This window comes from Polypterus senegalus, chromosome 2, assembly GCF_016835505.1.
Source record: "Polypterus senegalus isolate Bchr_013 chromosome 2, ASM1683550v1, whole genome shotgun sequence".
Classification (NCBI taxonomy): Eukaryota; Metazoa; Chordata; class Cladistia; order Polypteriformes; family Polypteridae; genus Polypterus; species Polypterus senegalus.
In genome coordinates this window covers 22,371,215-22,386,241 of record NC_053155.1, presented here as the reverse complement: position 1 = coordinate 22,386,241, position 15,027 = coordinate 22,371,215, and the positions used below count along the sequence as shown (strand labels likewise).

At 41.1% G+C, this 15,027-nt stretch overlaps 1 protein-coding gene across 1 annotated transcript in view; it reads right to left on the bottom strand.

The window, feature by feature from the left end:
• The window catches only part of LOC120522829 (protein downstream neighbor of son homolog), a 23,791-nt gene extending 19,371 nt beyond the window's left edge, over positions 1 to 4,420 (bottom strand). Inside the window, exons 1-2 of the mRNA XM_039743516.1 lie at positions 3,741 to 4,420; positions 1 to 59 (exon numbers count right to left, since the gene is read on the bottom strand). The exon at positions 1 to 59 is cut by the window's left edge and continues 133 nt beyond it. Coding sequence (XP_039599450.1) covers positions 1 to 59; positions 3,741 to 4,166 — 485 coding nt within the window. The 5' untranslated portion in view covers positions 4,167 to 4,420. The remainder of the gene's footprint in view (positions 60 to 3,740) is intronic.
• Positions 4,421 to 15,027: the final 10,607 nt, after the last annotated feature.

Below are 15,027 nucleotides of genomic sequence, written 5' to 3'. Positions count from 1 at the left end.
CTCCAGTCAGCTGGGAACTCTGTGGCAGAAGGTGGGACCTCAAGTGCTTCACGTTTATTCTAGAAGCACAATTGAATGGATAAACAAACAAAAGACAATGATATTTTTTATTAACACACACATTATACTGTTTGAGTTATTGACAAGAGTATGAGTATAATCAAACAATTTACAAGAACAACCGATTACCATATAAACCTGTTAACTGGGACACCAAATAGGATACAAGTCATGTGTCATTAAAAAAAAAAAAAAGCCAGTTTAAAATTATAAAATGATTTTGGTTTATATTTTCCATCTTCCTGCTATGCTAAGATTCCAAGTGGGTACTGTTTTCCAGCAAGGTCGCAAGGACAATACTATAATCAACATATGTCACTTTAATCACTAGTTAAAATTTCACATATTGTTTCCCAATCAAACTAAGCTGTACACAGATGCATCGTAATCATTAATATAAGAAAGCCTGGTGTGTTTGACCAAGGTTGGTCAACCAGTGACGCTTGAAGTAAGCAATGGCTCCCTCTGGACAAACTGGAAAAGTGGATAGGAAATAGCTACTCTTATCAGTGTGAAAAAAATCCAAAGGAGTTAAAGGATGAGGGCACAACTCAAATTCATCATATACTAGTTTTTTTGTTTATTAAATCAGTATATAAACTAAAGCCATGCACCTGAACATTAGTCAGGCAGTACAATGGCAGACTGATTAGACTGCTGCAGATATCTGTTTTTTCAATCCTAGCCCAATCACTATTTTTGTGGAATGTGCACATTTTAACTCAGTGTGCAGACACCAACCATGTACTCAATTTTACTTACTTTAACAGATGGGTGATGGGGTCAAAATTTCACTATTAAGTTCAGATCCTATGATGTAAAAAAATGCAGAGGAAAGCTCATTTTGGCATAGGGTTTGTGCCTGTGTTGGGAGAGACTCATGGAAATTAACTATCAAAAAAAAAAAAAATGTTTTTTTTTTTAACCAAACTCAAATGTGTTTGCCTTGTTATAGTGTTACAGGGTTCAGGCCTATTCTTTTTTTTTGGTGCAGTACATATCCATACATCTTACAAAAACAGTTTCACACATATCCAATGATAACTGCTGTAAGAAATAGTTTTATTTAACCAAGATTTTTGCCGCTCCATTTTGTTGTGGGGCCAGGCCAGTGATTTGAACAAAGCAGTTTCTGAAATACATAATTTCTTGAAATATACACGTACATACACACAGAGGAATATGCAAGAGTTTGCACATGCATACTCGCACAAAAGAAATGTATAAGTGAAGACAGTGGACAGCTTCTTTGCCCAATCAGAACACATGGTGGATGAAGCAAAAAAAAAAAAAAAACGACTAAATCTGTACAAGTTGACATGAACTGAGCTGAGGCATTAAGTCACCCCTGTGCCAGTCTGTCTACCAACACAACTTGTTTACTTCATTTGACCCAATGTGTTTAGTTTTTAAAATAAATACTATTCGAATCGTTCAGTTGATTCAATTTCCTGCACGTTTTACTCTCTATTTGTGTACATAGTCACAAACACAAGTTAATGTGCTTCATTGTTTATTACTTTACAGTGAAATCCACTATATTGTATTGTAGAATCTTCTTATTGTGTGATTTCCTGTAGTATCTCTACAGTAAAGTGGAATGTACGTGAAGTACTAGATGGACCATTCCATAACAATTTAATTGTCACGAATGTCAAAGACATGCATATTAAGTTATCTGGTAACTGAATTGCTATGATTTTTTGTCCCCAATGGTTTATTTTCCAGCATCTTTGCCTGCTGGAATTTTGCTTTCCTCCACCCTTCTGATCATCTGACCATAACATATTTTAAAGTGTACGTTGCCTTTAACCTTTTTAACCATTGGAGACCCACAAATTAGGAGTTTTCAGTTTCTCTCTTGTATAACTTTTGTTTCTTTTACTACATGTAAAGCACTTTGAGCTACACTTGCATATAAAATGTTCTAGAAAAACAAATGTTGTTGCTTACACTATACGAGTAATTGAGCTCGCTCAATTATTTATTGGCTTTCACCTGATCCTTCTTGGGTAGGCTTCAATACCTCTAACTCTATCCTGGACAAATCAAATACTGAAAACAGATGTACAGATGAAAGGTAATCTCTTATGTTCAATGTCTACGAGTATGGAAACATTTTTGGAAAGACCAATAGCTGTGAAAGGAATCAAATAATAGATAGACAGAAGTGAAAGGTGCTATATGATAGAAGTGACTTATAAGTGAAGACTTATTTTGGAAGACATCTTTACCTAAGGTGACTTACAACATTCGAGAGACAGTTGGTTAAATTTCTTTTGTTTTCCATTTGGACTATTGACAGGTGAAGTGACTTGCTCATGGTCACATACTGTTAGTAGCAGGATTTGAACTCACAACCTCAGGGTTGAAATCCAACACCTTAACCACTACAACACACTGCCTTGCTTGCAAAAGACCAGTTCCCTGTTACAGCCACAAACACGGAGAAAGAAGTGAAAGGTTGTATATGAAAAATTGGCAGGCAGGGAGGTGTAGTTGTCAAGGCTTTAGACTTCAAACCCTAAGGTTGTGGGTTCAAATCCCACTACTGATATTGCTTGACCCTGAGCAAGTCACTTGACCTGTTTGTGCTCCAATTGGAAAACCAAACGAAATGTAATCAACTGTACCATAAAAGCAAGCATCAGCCAAATAAATAAATGTAAACATTGATTGAGTCACAGAAGTGAAAGGTGCTATACGTTAGAGAGATATAAAAAGGCACTATCAAATATAAAGACAAATAGGCAGATAATTGTCACATAAGGGAAATGCAGCTTCAACCGAAGATCAAGAAAAACAGAAATGGTATAACATATATAAAGAGAGGTTAAAGAAGGCTACCTCGGCCTACACTGAAACTGAACTGATTATTTACTAAAAAGTACTGACAACTTTACTCAAGTAGATCATTTAACCCGTAGAGGTTGAAAATTTGTGCAACATTTCTTTACACTGACGACTTGTGGAAACTGTCGGTGTTTGAAGTAGGGTGTATTAGCTTATGCCCAGGATTGGTTCCTGCCTTGTGCCCTGTGTGGGCTGGGATTGGCTCCAGCAGACCCCCGTGACCCTGTATTCGGATTCAGCGGGTTAGAAAACGGATGGATGGATGGATGGATGAACGCATATGAACACACACACTTGGTGAAATTGTGGTCCAGGTTACATAAATGCCCTTAAGATGAAACAATTCTTTCATCATCAAAATGTGCAAGTATAAATAATAAGTTAATATAGCGCCTCTCTCATACTCAAAGCACTTCACTGAAATTCAAAATGAACAGGACATACATAAAACAGAATATGAATAGTATCTGCATAAATCACTAAAGATAAATACAAGAAACAAAAGAAAATAAACCTGTATAAAATACAAAATACTGAACTACAAAACCCTTAACAATGTCTAAGGAAACTGGCTTTAAATCTTTATATTGTGTAATTGAAAGGTTACCACAAAAATGAGAGATCCCTTTTAAATGTGTCTAATATACAAAAACACACTTATTTACTTCACTTTACAATAAGTATGTAAGAGAAACGCATAGAAGATGGGAAAGGTTTATAAGAACAAACTTAAAGGTCAGATTTCGATGGGGGTATCATAAACACAACACATCCAGCCTTGTACGGGTAAACTCGCGGGCCTAACACCATTCGACTCTCGATCTTACCATAGGGGTAGCTAAAGTGTCCGCTTCCTTCTCAAATAAATCCACGTCCTCAAACACGGCCTCGTCGGGCTCGCTGACAAGTCGAGACCGTGACTCCTGGCTTGCCAGCGACTCTCGCAGTTTGGCCCCAGCACGCTGATCCCAGTCCAGCAATCCCTGGCCGCACCTCTCGAGGCTTCTAACGCAGCTCTTCTTCCTCGGGCTGCAGTACGTGTTCTCGATGTTGGCGAAGGGGTTCCTCGGTCTCGGCGCTGCAGGTGCGAGGCCAGGGGAGAAAGGCCGCACGCCGGGTATCTTTTGTCCAGGGCTGGACTGGGAGTTTAGGCGGTTCAGACACACACCTTCGCTGCGAGCTCTCTTGCGCTTAACCCGCAATAAGCCGGGTGGGCGCTTGAAACTAGGAGAATATCCAGGGAGCTCGGCCATAGCTTCGGCTGGTAGACTGCACACCAGTAACTAAAACGCGTATCACACCGGTCCTTTCGTCCACAGTTTTCTTCTCCACGCTGCTGTATTTCGAATCCCAGCCGACCTTCCCTTACGACGCACTATTATTATAAATATTATGTTAAAAAAGCGCCAGATACCCAACGCGCAAAGTAAACCTCACAGGCTGACAAACCAAATCTGGCGCGCAAAAGCTTTAGCTTCACTCTCGCGGCAAAAAAAAGCCGCCCAGCTTCCGGTATTATTGTTACTGTGGTAACGTTACGTCATATCCTGCGAACTTGCGCTCCATAGAAGCGATTGATTTGCTGTCTGGAAATGTTAAGAGTGTGTCGGGTTAATTGTTTGGTTACGGAAAGTGCCAGTGTTCTACTTACAAATCCTAGTGTGGCTACGTTGTAGGGTTTGTCGGTTCTCCCGTTTATTTGCACATGACAAAACAATTGTGCCGATTGGCTAGCGGACACCTACGGGCGAGTGTGTGTGAATGGATGCTTGCACTCAGCAATAGACTGGGATTGCTTTTGCCATGTTCCCATTACAGTCAAGATAGGCTGTAGCCCACCTGTTTTAGTAGTGATAGGCGGATGAAGCCCCGTTGAACTTTTAAGACTTTTTCCCGATTGTACCGGAAAAATAGACGACGATTCCAGAATAGTGACATCTTGTGGTTTACAGAAATCATAGCAGCCATGAGCTCGAGGCCTCCCCACACTGCCCCTTCTCTGCAGCGTGCTCATTACTCAAGTCAAATCGGAAAGTGTGCAGTACTTATTTTGATCTTATGATAATCACGTTACCATTAAAATGCTGCAATAAATGTTGTGCATGTTAGTATGGATGACAATTTTCAACGGTAAAATAATGTTTAAACATCGCGATAGTAGCAAGCATTCCAACTGAAGTTTTTTTTTTCTTCAAAAAACTAATCTTTTTTAAAATTGGCGTAAACATTTCTGAATTTTCAGTTTATTTTGTATATTACTCTTTCCTAATAGTTTTTTGTGAAAAAAGTTTTACAATAGATAGATACAGTAGATATGAAAGGCACTATATAATAGATAGATATGAAATACATTGTATGATAAATAGATATGAAAGGCACCATATAATAGATAGATAGATAGATAGATAGATATGAAATGCACTGTATAATAGATAGATAGATACTTTATTAATCCCAAGGGTAAATTCACATACTCCAGCAGCAGCATACTGACAAAAAACAATATTAAATTAAAGAGTGATAACAATGCAGGTATAACAGACAATAACTTTGTATAATGTTAATGTTTAAGGGTGGAAGTGAAGAGTTGCATAGTGTGGGGTCTCCTCAGTCTGTCAGTGGAGCAGGATGGTGACAGCAGTCTGTCTGTCGCTGAAGCTGCTCCTCTGTCTGGAGATGATCTTGTTCAGTGGATGCAGTGGATTCTCCATGACTGACAGGAGTCTGCTCAACATCCGTCGCTCTGCCACGGATGTCAGGCTGTCCAGCTCCATGCCTACAATAGAGCCAGCCTTCCTTACCAGTTTGTCCAGGCGTGAGGCGTCCTTCTTCTTTATGCTGCATCCCCAGCACACCACCGCATGGAAGAGGGTGCTCGCCACAACCGTCTGATAGAACATCTGCAGCATCTTATTGCAGATGTTGAAGGACGCCAGTCTTCTAAGGAAGTATAGTCGGCTCTGTCCTCTCTTGCACAGAGCATCAGTATTGGCAGTCTAGTCCAATTTATCATCCAGCTGAACTCCCAGATATTTATAGGTCTGCACCCTCTGCACACAGTCACCTCTGATGATCACGGGGTCCATGAGGGGCCTGGGCCTCCTAAAATCCACCACCAGCTCCTTGGGTTTGCTGGTGTTCAGTTGTAGGTGGTGTGAGTCGCACCATTTAACAAAGTCCTTGATTAGGTTCCTATACTCCTCCTCCTGCCCACTCCTTTTTTTTTTTGAAATTTTATTAATTTTATTGCAATCATTCCATACAAATCAATCAATTTTTACAAAAAGTAGGATTGAGAACAAGTCGACCGCCACCCCTGAGAGAGAGAGAGAGCAAGGCCAGTGGAGTAAAACTTAAGGCTTGTAAACATACCTAAATTGATAAGTTTGATAAGCCAATAGAGATGAATGGAGAAGAAAAAGAAATACAGAAATAATTGCTTCCTCTGTGCTTTAAGAGCTTATTCTAAAATATTACTGATTAGATCCTGACATGTTTTAAAAAAAACTGTACAGATCCTCTGAGTATTTGATTTTTTCCAATTTCAAATAGTATGAAACATCGGTTTCCCACTGAGTTAAAAGAGGAGAGTTAGGATTCTTCCAGTTTAGCAAAATAAGTCTGCTTGCCAAAAGTGCAGTGAATGCAATCACTGCCCACTCCTGATGCAGCCCACGATAGCAGTGTCGTCAGCAAACTTTTGCAAGTGGCAGGACTCCGAGTTGTATTGGAAGTCTGATGTATATAGACTGAACAGGGCCGGAGAAAGTACAGTCCCCTGCGGCGCTCCTGTGTTGCTGACCACAATGTCAAACCTGCATTTCCCGAGACGCACATACTGAGGTCTGTCTGTAAGACAGTCCACGATCTATGTCACCAGGTATGTGTGGTGTAGCGGGTCCACAGCTCATTGTGCAAAAGCCATTCGTTTTAAATAAATGATCGCGGCTTAGCGAGGGGACATTGGGCCATAGCGAGCCGTGGGGCGATCCGTAGGGTGTGGGCGTTTCTCACCGAGTGCACAGGTGAGGAACTGCCCACATTCGTGATTGTCCCATGGCTAATGCTGCAGCTGCTGTGGCCCTCGTCATTTAAAAAGAAGCGCGAGTCGGTTGTGAGGGGGAAAAAAAAAAAGAACGAGATAAGGAAAAGAAGACGGAGGTTACAGGGAGCGAGGAAGCAGGCGGTGCGTGCGTGTGGTGAGAGCGCGATTGAGCGCTCGAGGGCAGTTGCAAGGAAGATGAGTGTAAGGCCGTCACCCGGGTGTTTGAAAGGATGTTGCTCCCGCTGAGCGACCATGTAGCGGGAGTGACCTGGTGAAAGCGATGAGCCGCAGAAGGCCGCGGAAAGGCAGTGGAAGTCGGGAGACTTGGTGGTGGAGTCCCCAATGTGTGCGTCCTGGCCATTGGGGGTAATCAAGTCTCGGGGACTGGGATGAGAGTCAAACCGAAGCCAGGGATCGGGAGGTCTCCAGTCTCGAGTGTGTAGAGGAGGGCAGCTGCAGAGAGCATCTTGCCTGCTGCTAAGCCCAAACGGGATAAGCAGGTGAGATGCTAACAGAGACGCTAACAGAAAAGAAGCACCGAGCTTGTTTGTTGTTTTTAAGACTGCTTCCATGAGAAGATTTTAACCTCTGGTTTTTAAGGATTGTTTTTTTCTATTTATTGGTTTTACCTCCATGTTCTTTTAATGGATTATTTATTTATTTAAAGAACTTTGAGAACTGCACTATTTGAACACCTGTTTTGTTGACTGTTTTAAATAAAAGCACTATTCACTTTTTGCACCACCCCTTGCTCAATTGTTTAGTTGCCTCCATTGACTAGCTCACTCGGTTTCATTATCAACGGTGTTGGGTTCAAGTGCTTCCAAACATCAAAGGGAGTGTGGAGCCAGAACCCACATCGTCACAGTATGAATCTACTCCCATCTCTGTCAGCTTGTCCCTAAGGAGCAGAGGTTGGATGGTGTTGAAGGCGCTAGAGAAGTCCAGAAACATAATTCTAACAGCACCACTGCCTCTGTCCAAGTGGGAGAGGGATCGGTGTAGCATATAGATGATGGCATCCTCCGCTCCCAACTGCTACTGGTATGCGAACTGCAGAGGGTCGAGGGCGTGGCGGACCTGTGACCTCAGGTGGTGAAGCAGCAGCCGCTCCATGGTCTTCATCACATGTGATGTCAGAGCGACAGGCCGGAAGTCATTCAGCTCACTAGGACGTGATACCTTTGGGACTGGGATGATGCAAGATGTTTTCCAAAGCCTCGGGACTCTCCCCTGTTCCAGGCTCAGGTTGAAGTTGCGCTGTAGAAGACTCCCCAGCTCCAACGCTCAGGCCTTCAGCAGTCGTGGTGATACTCCATCTGGACCCACTGCTTTGCTGGCATGAAATCTCCTCAGCTCTCTGCTTACCTGGGCTGCTGTAATTGTGGGTGGGGGGAACCTCTCTCCTATGCTGGTATCAGCAGACAGATGGGTGGAGGGTGCAGTACTCCGAGATGAGAGGGGTAGATAGATAGATAGATAGATGAGTAAAACATAGAAAACTCCCATACCTCTGAGTTGTATTTGCTTATTACATTGGTCATTACAATATTAGATAATTAATTAATTTTGTTAATACTAAATTATATTTTATTAATATAGTTTTTTTGTGTAAATAAATATGACTATTGTGAATTTCCCATTGGGATTAATAAAGTATCTATCTATATACTGTATCTCTATTTGCTAAACTAATCTACTGTATATACAGTAGATAGATAAAACTTTATTTGTCCCCAGGGGAATTTTGACTTTTTACAGAAGGTGTTTCAATAAATATAGTGGGGGAAATAATTATTTGATCTCCTCCTGAATTTGTAACGTTGCTCACTTACAAATAAAAGAACAGTCCCTAATTTGTAAGGTAGTTTCATTTTAATGGAGAGAGACAGAATATCAACCAAAAATCCAGAAAAAACACATTACATAAAAATTATAAATTGATTTTCATGTCATTGAGTGAAATAAGTATTTGATCCCTTACAGCCCAGCCAGAATTCTGGCTCACACAGATTGGCTGAATGCACATGTGGCATACAGATTACAATCAATGAATGAATCAATCAATCAATCAATTACAGATACTCCTGATCTCAACGTGTGATGTGTACAGAGCACACCTGTCCACAGAATCAATTTCTTCCATTCCATCCTCTCCACCACCATGGGCAAGACCAGAGAGCTGTCAAAGCACGCCAGGGACAAGATTGTAGATCTGCACAAGGCTGGAATGGGCTACAAGACCATCAGCAAAAAAATTGTTTTTTTCATAATTTTCATATTTTTTTTTCATAAAATTTTCAAATGTTTGGCTCTGTACGGGACCACAATGTATTTGAAACAAGCAATCAAGATTAGATAGAAGTGTAGACTTTCAGCTTTAATTCAAAGGGCTTAACAAAAATATTGTACAATCTGTTTAGAAAAGAAAGACGTTCTTATACATGGTCCCCCTAATTTTAGTATTTGGACAAACTAACATGGTCATAAATATAATGATCATTTTCAGTATTTGGTTGAAAGTCCTTTACAGTCCATGACTGCCTTAAGTCTGAACCCATGGCCATCTCCAAGTGCTGGGTTTCCCCCCTAGTGATGCTTTGCCAGGCCTTTACTGCAGCGGTCATTAGGTGCTGTTTGTTCGTTGGACTTTCTGCCATCAGTTTTGTCTTCAGCAAGTGAACTGCATGTCTAATTAAGTTGAGGTCAGTTGATTGACTTGGCCATTTAGGAATATTCCACTACTTTGCTTTGAAAAGCACTTGGTTTGCTTTCACGTTATGTTCTGGCTTATTGTCCATCTGTAATGTGAAGTGTCATCCTGTCAGTTTTGCAGCAATTGTCTGAATCTGAGCAGACAGTATAGCTGTCCTGTAACACTTCAGACATCATCCTATTGCTTCTATCAGCAGTCATATCATCAGTAAACACCAGTGACTGACTTCCATTGGCAGTCACTTATGCTCATGCCATAACACAGCCTCCACCATGTTACAGAGATGATGTGGTATTCATCAAATCATGAGTCGTTCCTTTTCTTCTCCATATTCTTCTCTGTCCATCATTCTGGTACATACTGATCTTAGTTTCCTTTGTCCAAAGAGAATTGCTCCAGAACTGGACAGGCTTATAAAAATGTTTTCTGGCAAAGTCTAATCTGTGCTTCCTATACTTGAAGCTTACCAGTGTTTTGCACCTTGTAGTAAACCCTCTGTCTTTATTTTCATGAATTCTTCTCTTGATTGTAGACTTTGGCAATGACAGGTGAACTCTCAGAGAGTGTTCTTGGTTTGGGTAAATGTCATGATTTGGTTTTTCTTCACCAAGATCAGAATTCTAAAATCATCCAGCACAGATGTCTTCCATTATTTTCCAGACCTTCTGGTGTTGTCGAGTTCACCAGTGTGTTCCTTCTTTTTAAGAATGAACCAAATGGTTGATTTGACCGCACCTGGGGCCTCATGCATAACATTGTGCTTAGAATTCACACTAAAACATCCCGTACGAACAAAAGCGGAAACGTGCGTATGCACAAGAAAATCCTGATGCATAAATCTGTGCAAACGCCGACTTCCACATTCTTCTGCTACATAAATCCCAGTCAGTGTGAAAAGTAACGCACACACACGCGCCTGCCGCCACTGTCAAACTACTACCAGAATTACGCCTCTTTGAATATGCAAATCAATATAAATAGCCCTTAAATTGCCCTTAAAGGCAATGACAAAAGCACGGAGGAAAATAGAAGAATTTCAGTGAATACCAAGTGGAGGCAAAGGAAAAACATACTATTTGTTGATTTAAACAGTGATATAATCAACAAAAGGAAGTTGATCGAGTGACATTGCGTGTTGAAGAAACTCGAAAGCTCAAGTTCACAAAGTCGCACAGTGCCCGAAATAAAAAAGAAGTTGTCAGATAACAAAGTCGCTGTGAAAAGGCGAGTCGTATCCCACCCTCTGAGAGTCATATGGACGCTTATTAGGGTACAGAGAAAAGAAAAAAAAAAATAGGCACATGGTGGGAAAAAAGCTTGAAATGTCAACTTTAATCTTGAAATTTCCACTTTAATCACATAGTTTATTTTGTCATTAATGTAGAACATCATAAACTTCATCTTTAAATCTTTTAATATTCTAATTTCTCAAATCCCATTGTAACTAAAGTAGCAAGTTAAATGCTTTGTTTTGTATGTGTTTTTCTATGTGCTCTATGTGTGTGAATCACTACATGCTTCTTAACGGGCTTTCTCTTCCTCCGACAGGAAACAGAATCCAATACATTCGTAATATTACAGCTCGCTGAACAATTAAAATACTGAGATGTATACTTGATATCATTTTCATGATGATAAGAATTAAAGCATGTTATTAAACATGGGAACACTGTGGCACAGCAGCTGGGGCCCCATCCAGAGATTGTTCCTGCCTCCCGCAAGATGCTTGCTGCACCGTGCTCGACCTTCGATTAAATAATTTATTGCAGCATTACTGTCTCTTTCAAACGTACTAACCCCCAATTCCTGTCCTTCTTTTTGTTTCTTCAAGTACCCAATCGACCATACAATCAGCTCTGTAATAGATGATAAGCCATCTATAAGCTGAGATCGCAGATTCTTCAAAACGTTTAAGGAACATTGAAATCACTTCATAGTACATGTTTAATTATTCTATCCATCTATCCATCCAGGGTCACGCCAGTCCCAGCAAGCATACAGCGCGAGGCAGGAATAATCCCTGAGCTAGTACTGCGACACCGTGTCCTCACATGTTTAATTATTAACAATATAGATTATTTAAATGATGTTAACCTTTTATCTGTATAATGTAATAAACATATTTTGCTGCATTTCTTCTTAAAATGATATCATCATCATATGTAAATACTGTACGCTCTTTATAAAGTGGCTCAGATTGTGCAATATTATAACTGTATCGCAAGTTTACAGTGAGGTAATTGTACTAATAAGTACAAACAGTTCTACTGGGAGCACTTGATGGACTGATTTAGTGCGTTTATAGATCTTAGGATGCAACTGTTCCTGAACCGCAAGGTCTGTACAGGAAAGGCTCTGAAGCATTTGTCACATGGGAGCAGTTCAAATAGGCAGCATGGCTGAGGCAGCGTGTGATTGATGCTGTATACCGATAATTCTTTTTCCAATCAGCTGCTGTAGAGCTGTGATTCCACACTCAGATACAGTGGGATAAATACTGGTGGTGGTGCATTGAGACAAACAACACTAAAGCAGCTATGGTATTTGGAATAGTTTGGCCATTCCGTGGACCATTATATTGTTACAGTAGTGGTAGATAGGGGGGCGCTCTCGCTCCCTTGAACCCCTGTCCACGACTCCAGACACCAGATAAAAGTCCAAATGTTGACTTTATTTTGTTGCCACAGTGCACAAAGCACACTCTCCACCACAATACTCATTAAACTCACACAAATACTACAAGAAATCAATCCTCCAGCTCCCAGACGCGTTGCCACCCTTCCACCCAGCTCAGCTCGTCTGGGAGCTCCCACAGTCCTTTTATATTCCCTGACTCGGAAGTGGTCAGGTAAAAGTTCTTCTCTTCAACCCAGAAGCCCGTCGCTCTTCCTATGACGAACTTCCGGGTCATAGGGCACGAAGAAGTCCTCGGTCCTCCGTGCAGCTCCCTCTTGTGGCCCCCATGGCATCCAGCAGGGCTGTGCATAAAAACCACATTGTCCATGATGCCATGCTGGTCTTCTGGGAACCTCCATGCTGCAAGGAGGGCTCCACCTGGCGGCTTGGGGGTACTGGCCGGGATAAACGGCCGGCCATCGACCACACAGGTTAATTACAATCAGATGTCATAAACTAATAAACAATATGCGGTTAATTTCAGTGTATATGATAAAGCCGCATCAGGGATGTGGATTTAAAAAAGAAAGGAAAACAACACTGTAATAAAAGCACTGCTTTGATGCTGGGTGCTGTCAGTTTGCAAAACCGAGCAGAGAACTGCGTACGCCAAGCATTTAGCTGGCATGAAAATGTGTGTGGCTTTACACCAAGCTTAGGTTTTATACATTGCGATGTGAGTGTGGAAACGGGCTTACGCAACATTTTTGTGCGTATGCACCGTGTATACATGAGGCCCCTGTTGATTCTGCTATCTCTCTGGTAGGTTTGTTTTGTTTCCTCCTTGCACCCTATGGTGGCTGGGATTGGCTCCAGTGGACCCCTGTGACCCTGTGTTAGGATATAACAGGTTGGGTAATGACTGACTGACTAAAAAGCTATCCATACTGGAGCTCAGCAGCACAAGGCATCTGAAGATGATAATTCATTTCCATGTTGTAATGAGCGCTGCGACAAAAGAGACTAACAGACACACACAAATGTAGACCACAGCAGCTACTGGGCTCTATGTGCTTGAGAATCCATCTGACTGCTGATATCTTTCTGTCATTTTGATTATTGTATCACTATGTGACATAACAGCAGCAAACAGAGTTTAGATAAGCATTGTGGTCTGATGATATATGAAGAGATAAAATGCTGTGATGATTCTGTTATGGTAGGTTTTCATTTCCAATTAGACATCAATCCATCCATTATCCAACCCTCTATATCCTAACTACAGTGTCACGGGGGTCTGCTGGAGCCAATCCCAGCCAATACAGGGTTCAAGGCAGGAAACAAACCCCGGGCAGGGTGCCATCCCACTGCAATGGACAGCTCTTTGGACCTCATATTAGAGTTCACAGTGACAGCTTCCAAATGCAAATTCTGTAGTTGGAATCAATTCCAGACATTTCACCTGCTTAATAGTTAATGAAATAATGAGGGACCTGCTCCCACCTGGCTATAGAACAGCTTGTCAGTCAAATGTCCAAATACTTTTGAGCACTGGAAATAGGGGACCATGTGTAAAAATGCCTGTCATTCCTAAATGACTCATATGATATTTTTGGTAAACTTCTTGAATTAAAGATGAAAGTCTGAGCTTCAATCACATAGCATTTGCTTTGTTTCAAATCCATTATAGTTGTGTACAGAGCCAAAATCATAAAAATTGCATCACTGTCCAAATATTTATGGACCTGACTGTAGCTCCTCCGTGTTCCAAGACCAGTCAAACCTGTCATCAATGTGGACCTACAAGTACTTATAGGAGGGCACCCCCCAAAATCCATTCCACAATTCGTGACCACACAAAGAGGTATTTTGGTGCGGCGAAAGTCAATAACCAGTTTCTTGTTTTTTCTGATGTTAAGATGTAGACAATTTTCTTTGCACCAAGAAACACAGTTCTCCACTTGACTCCTATACTCTGTCTCATCCTCTTTAAAGATGCACCCATAAGTGCAGAGTCATCTGAGAATTTCTGCAAGTGACATGACCTGGTGTTGTATTCATCAGCTGAGGGGATTAGCTAAATTCTAGTCATTTCCTTCTGTAGATGATTCTGAAAAACTGCTTCATGCGTTTGTCTCTTCACAGCATGACTATTGCAATTCATTATACACTGGAGTTAACACTAGAATTACCAGAGCCTACGAAAAAACTTGTAGATCCGTCCCACCTTAAATCCCTTCGCACCTCTCCTTCAGCGTCTTTTGTCCTTTAAATGTGTTGATAAGCAGCAAACAGCAAGCAGCCTGCTATTACATCCCCAACCCTGCACAGTTTTCTCAGCTCAAGTCTGTTTACCTGCGTGTCAGTTGCTTAGAGTTGTATAGAGTGAGAAGTCAAGGAAAATGACACCTTTTATAAATACTATATCGTTATTTGGAACACATGCATTTCATGTGTGTTCTGTGTCTACAACGATCTATGTAACCACATCATTAAAGCAGAAACGTTTTTCATGTTTTAGTAATAATTGACAAAATTTAGACATGAAGTGTATAATGTGTGAAGCCTGAATTCCAAATATCAAAGAAACACTTTCACAAAAGGTACAAATATAACAGAACAAGTGCACTTCTATTCAAAAATATAACTGCAGAAAAACAACCCGCTTTAGGGTGCGACATTGACACACAGTTGCTACGACAGCTTCGGTGGTGCAACAGTATCAACTGTTGACTGG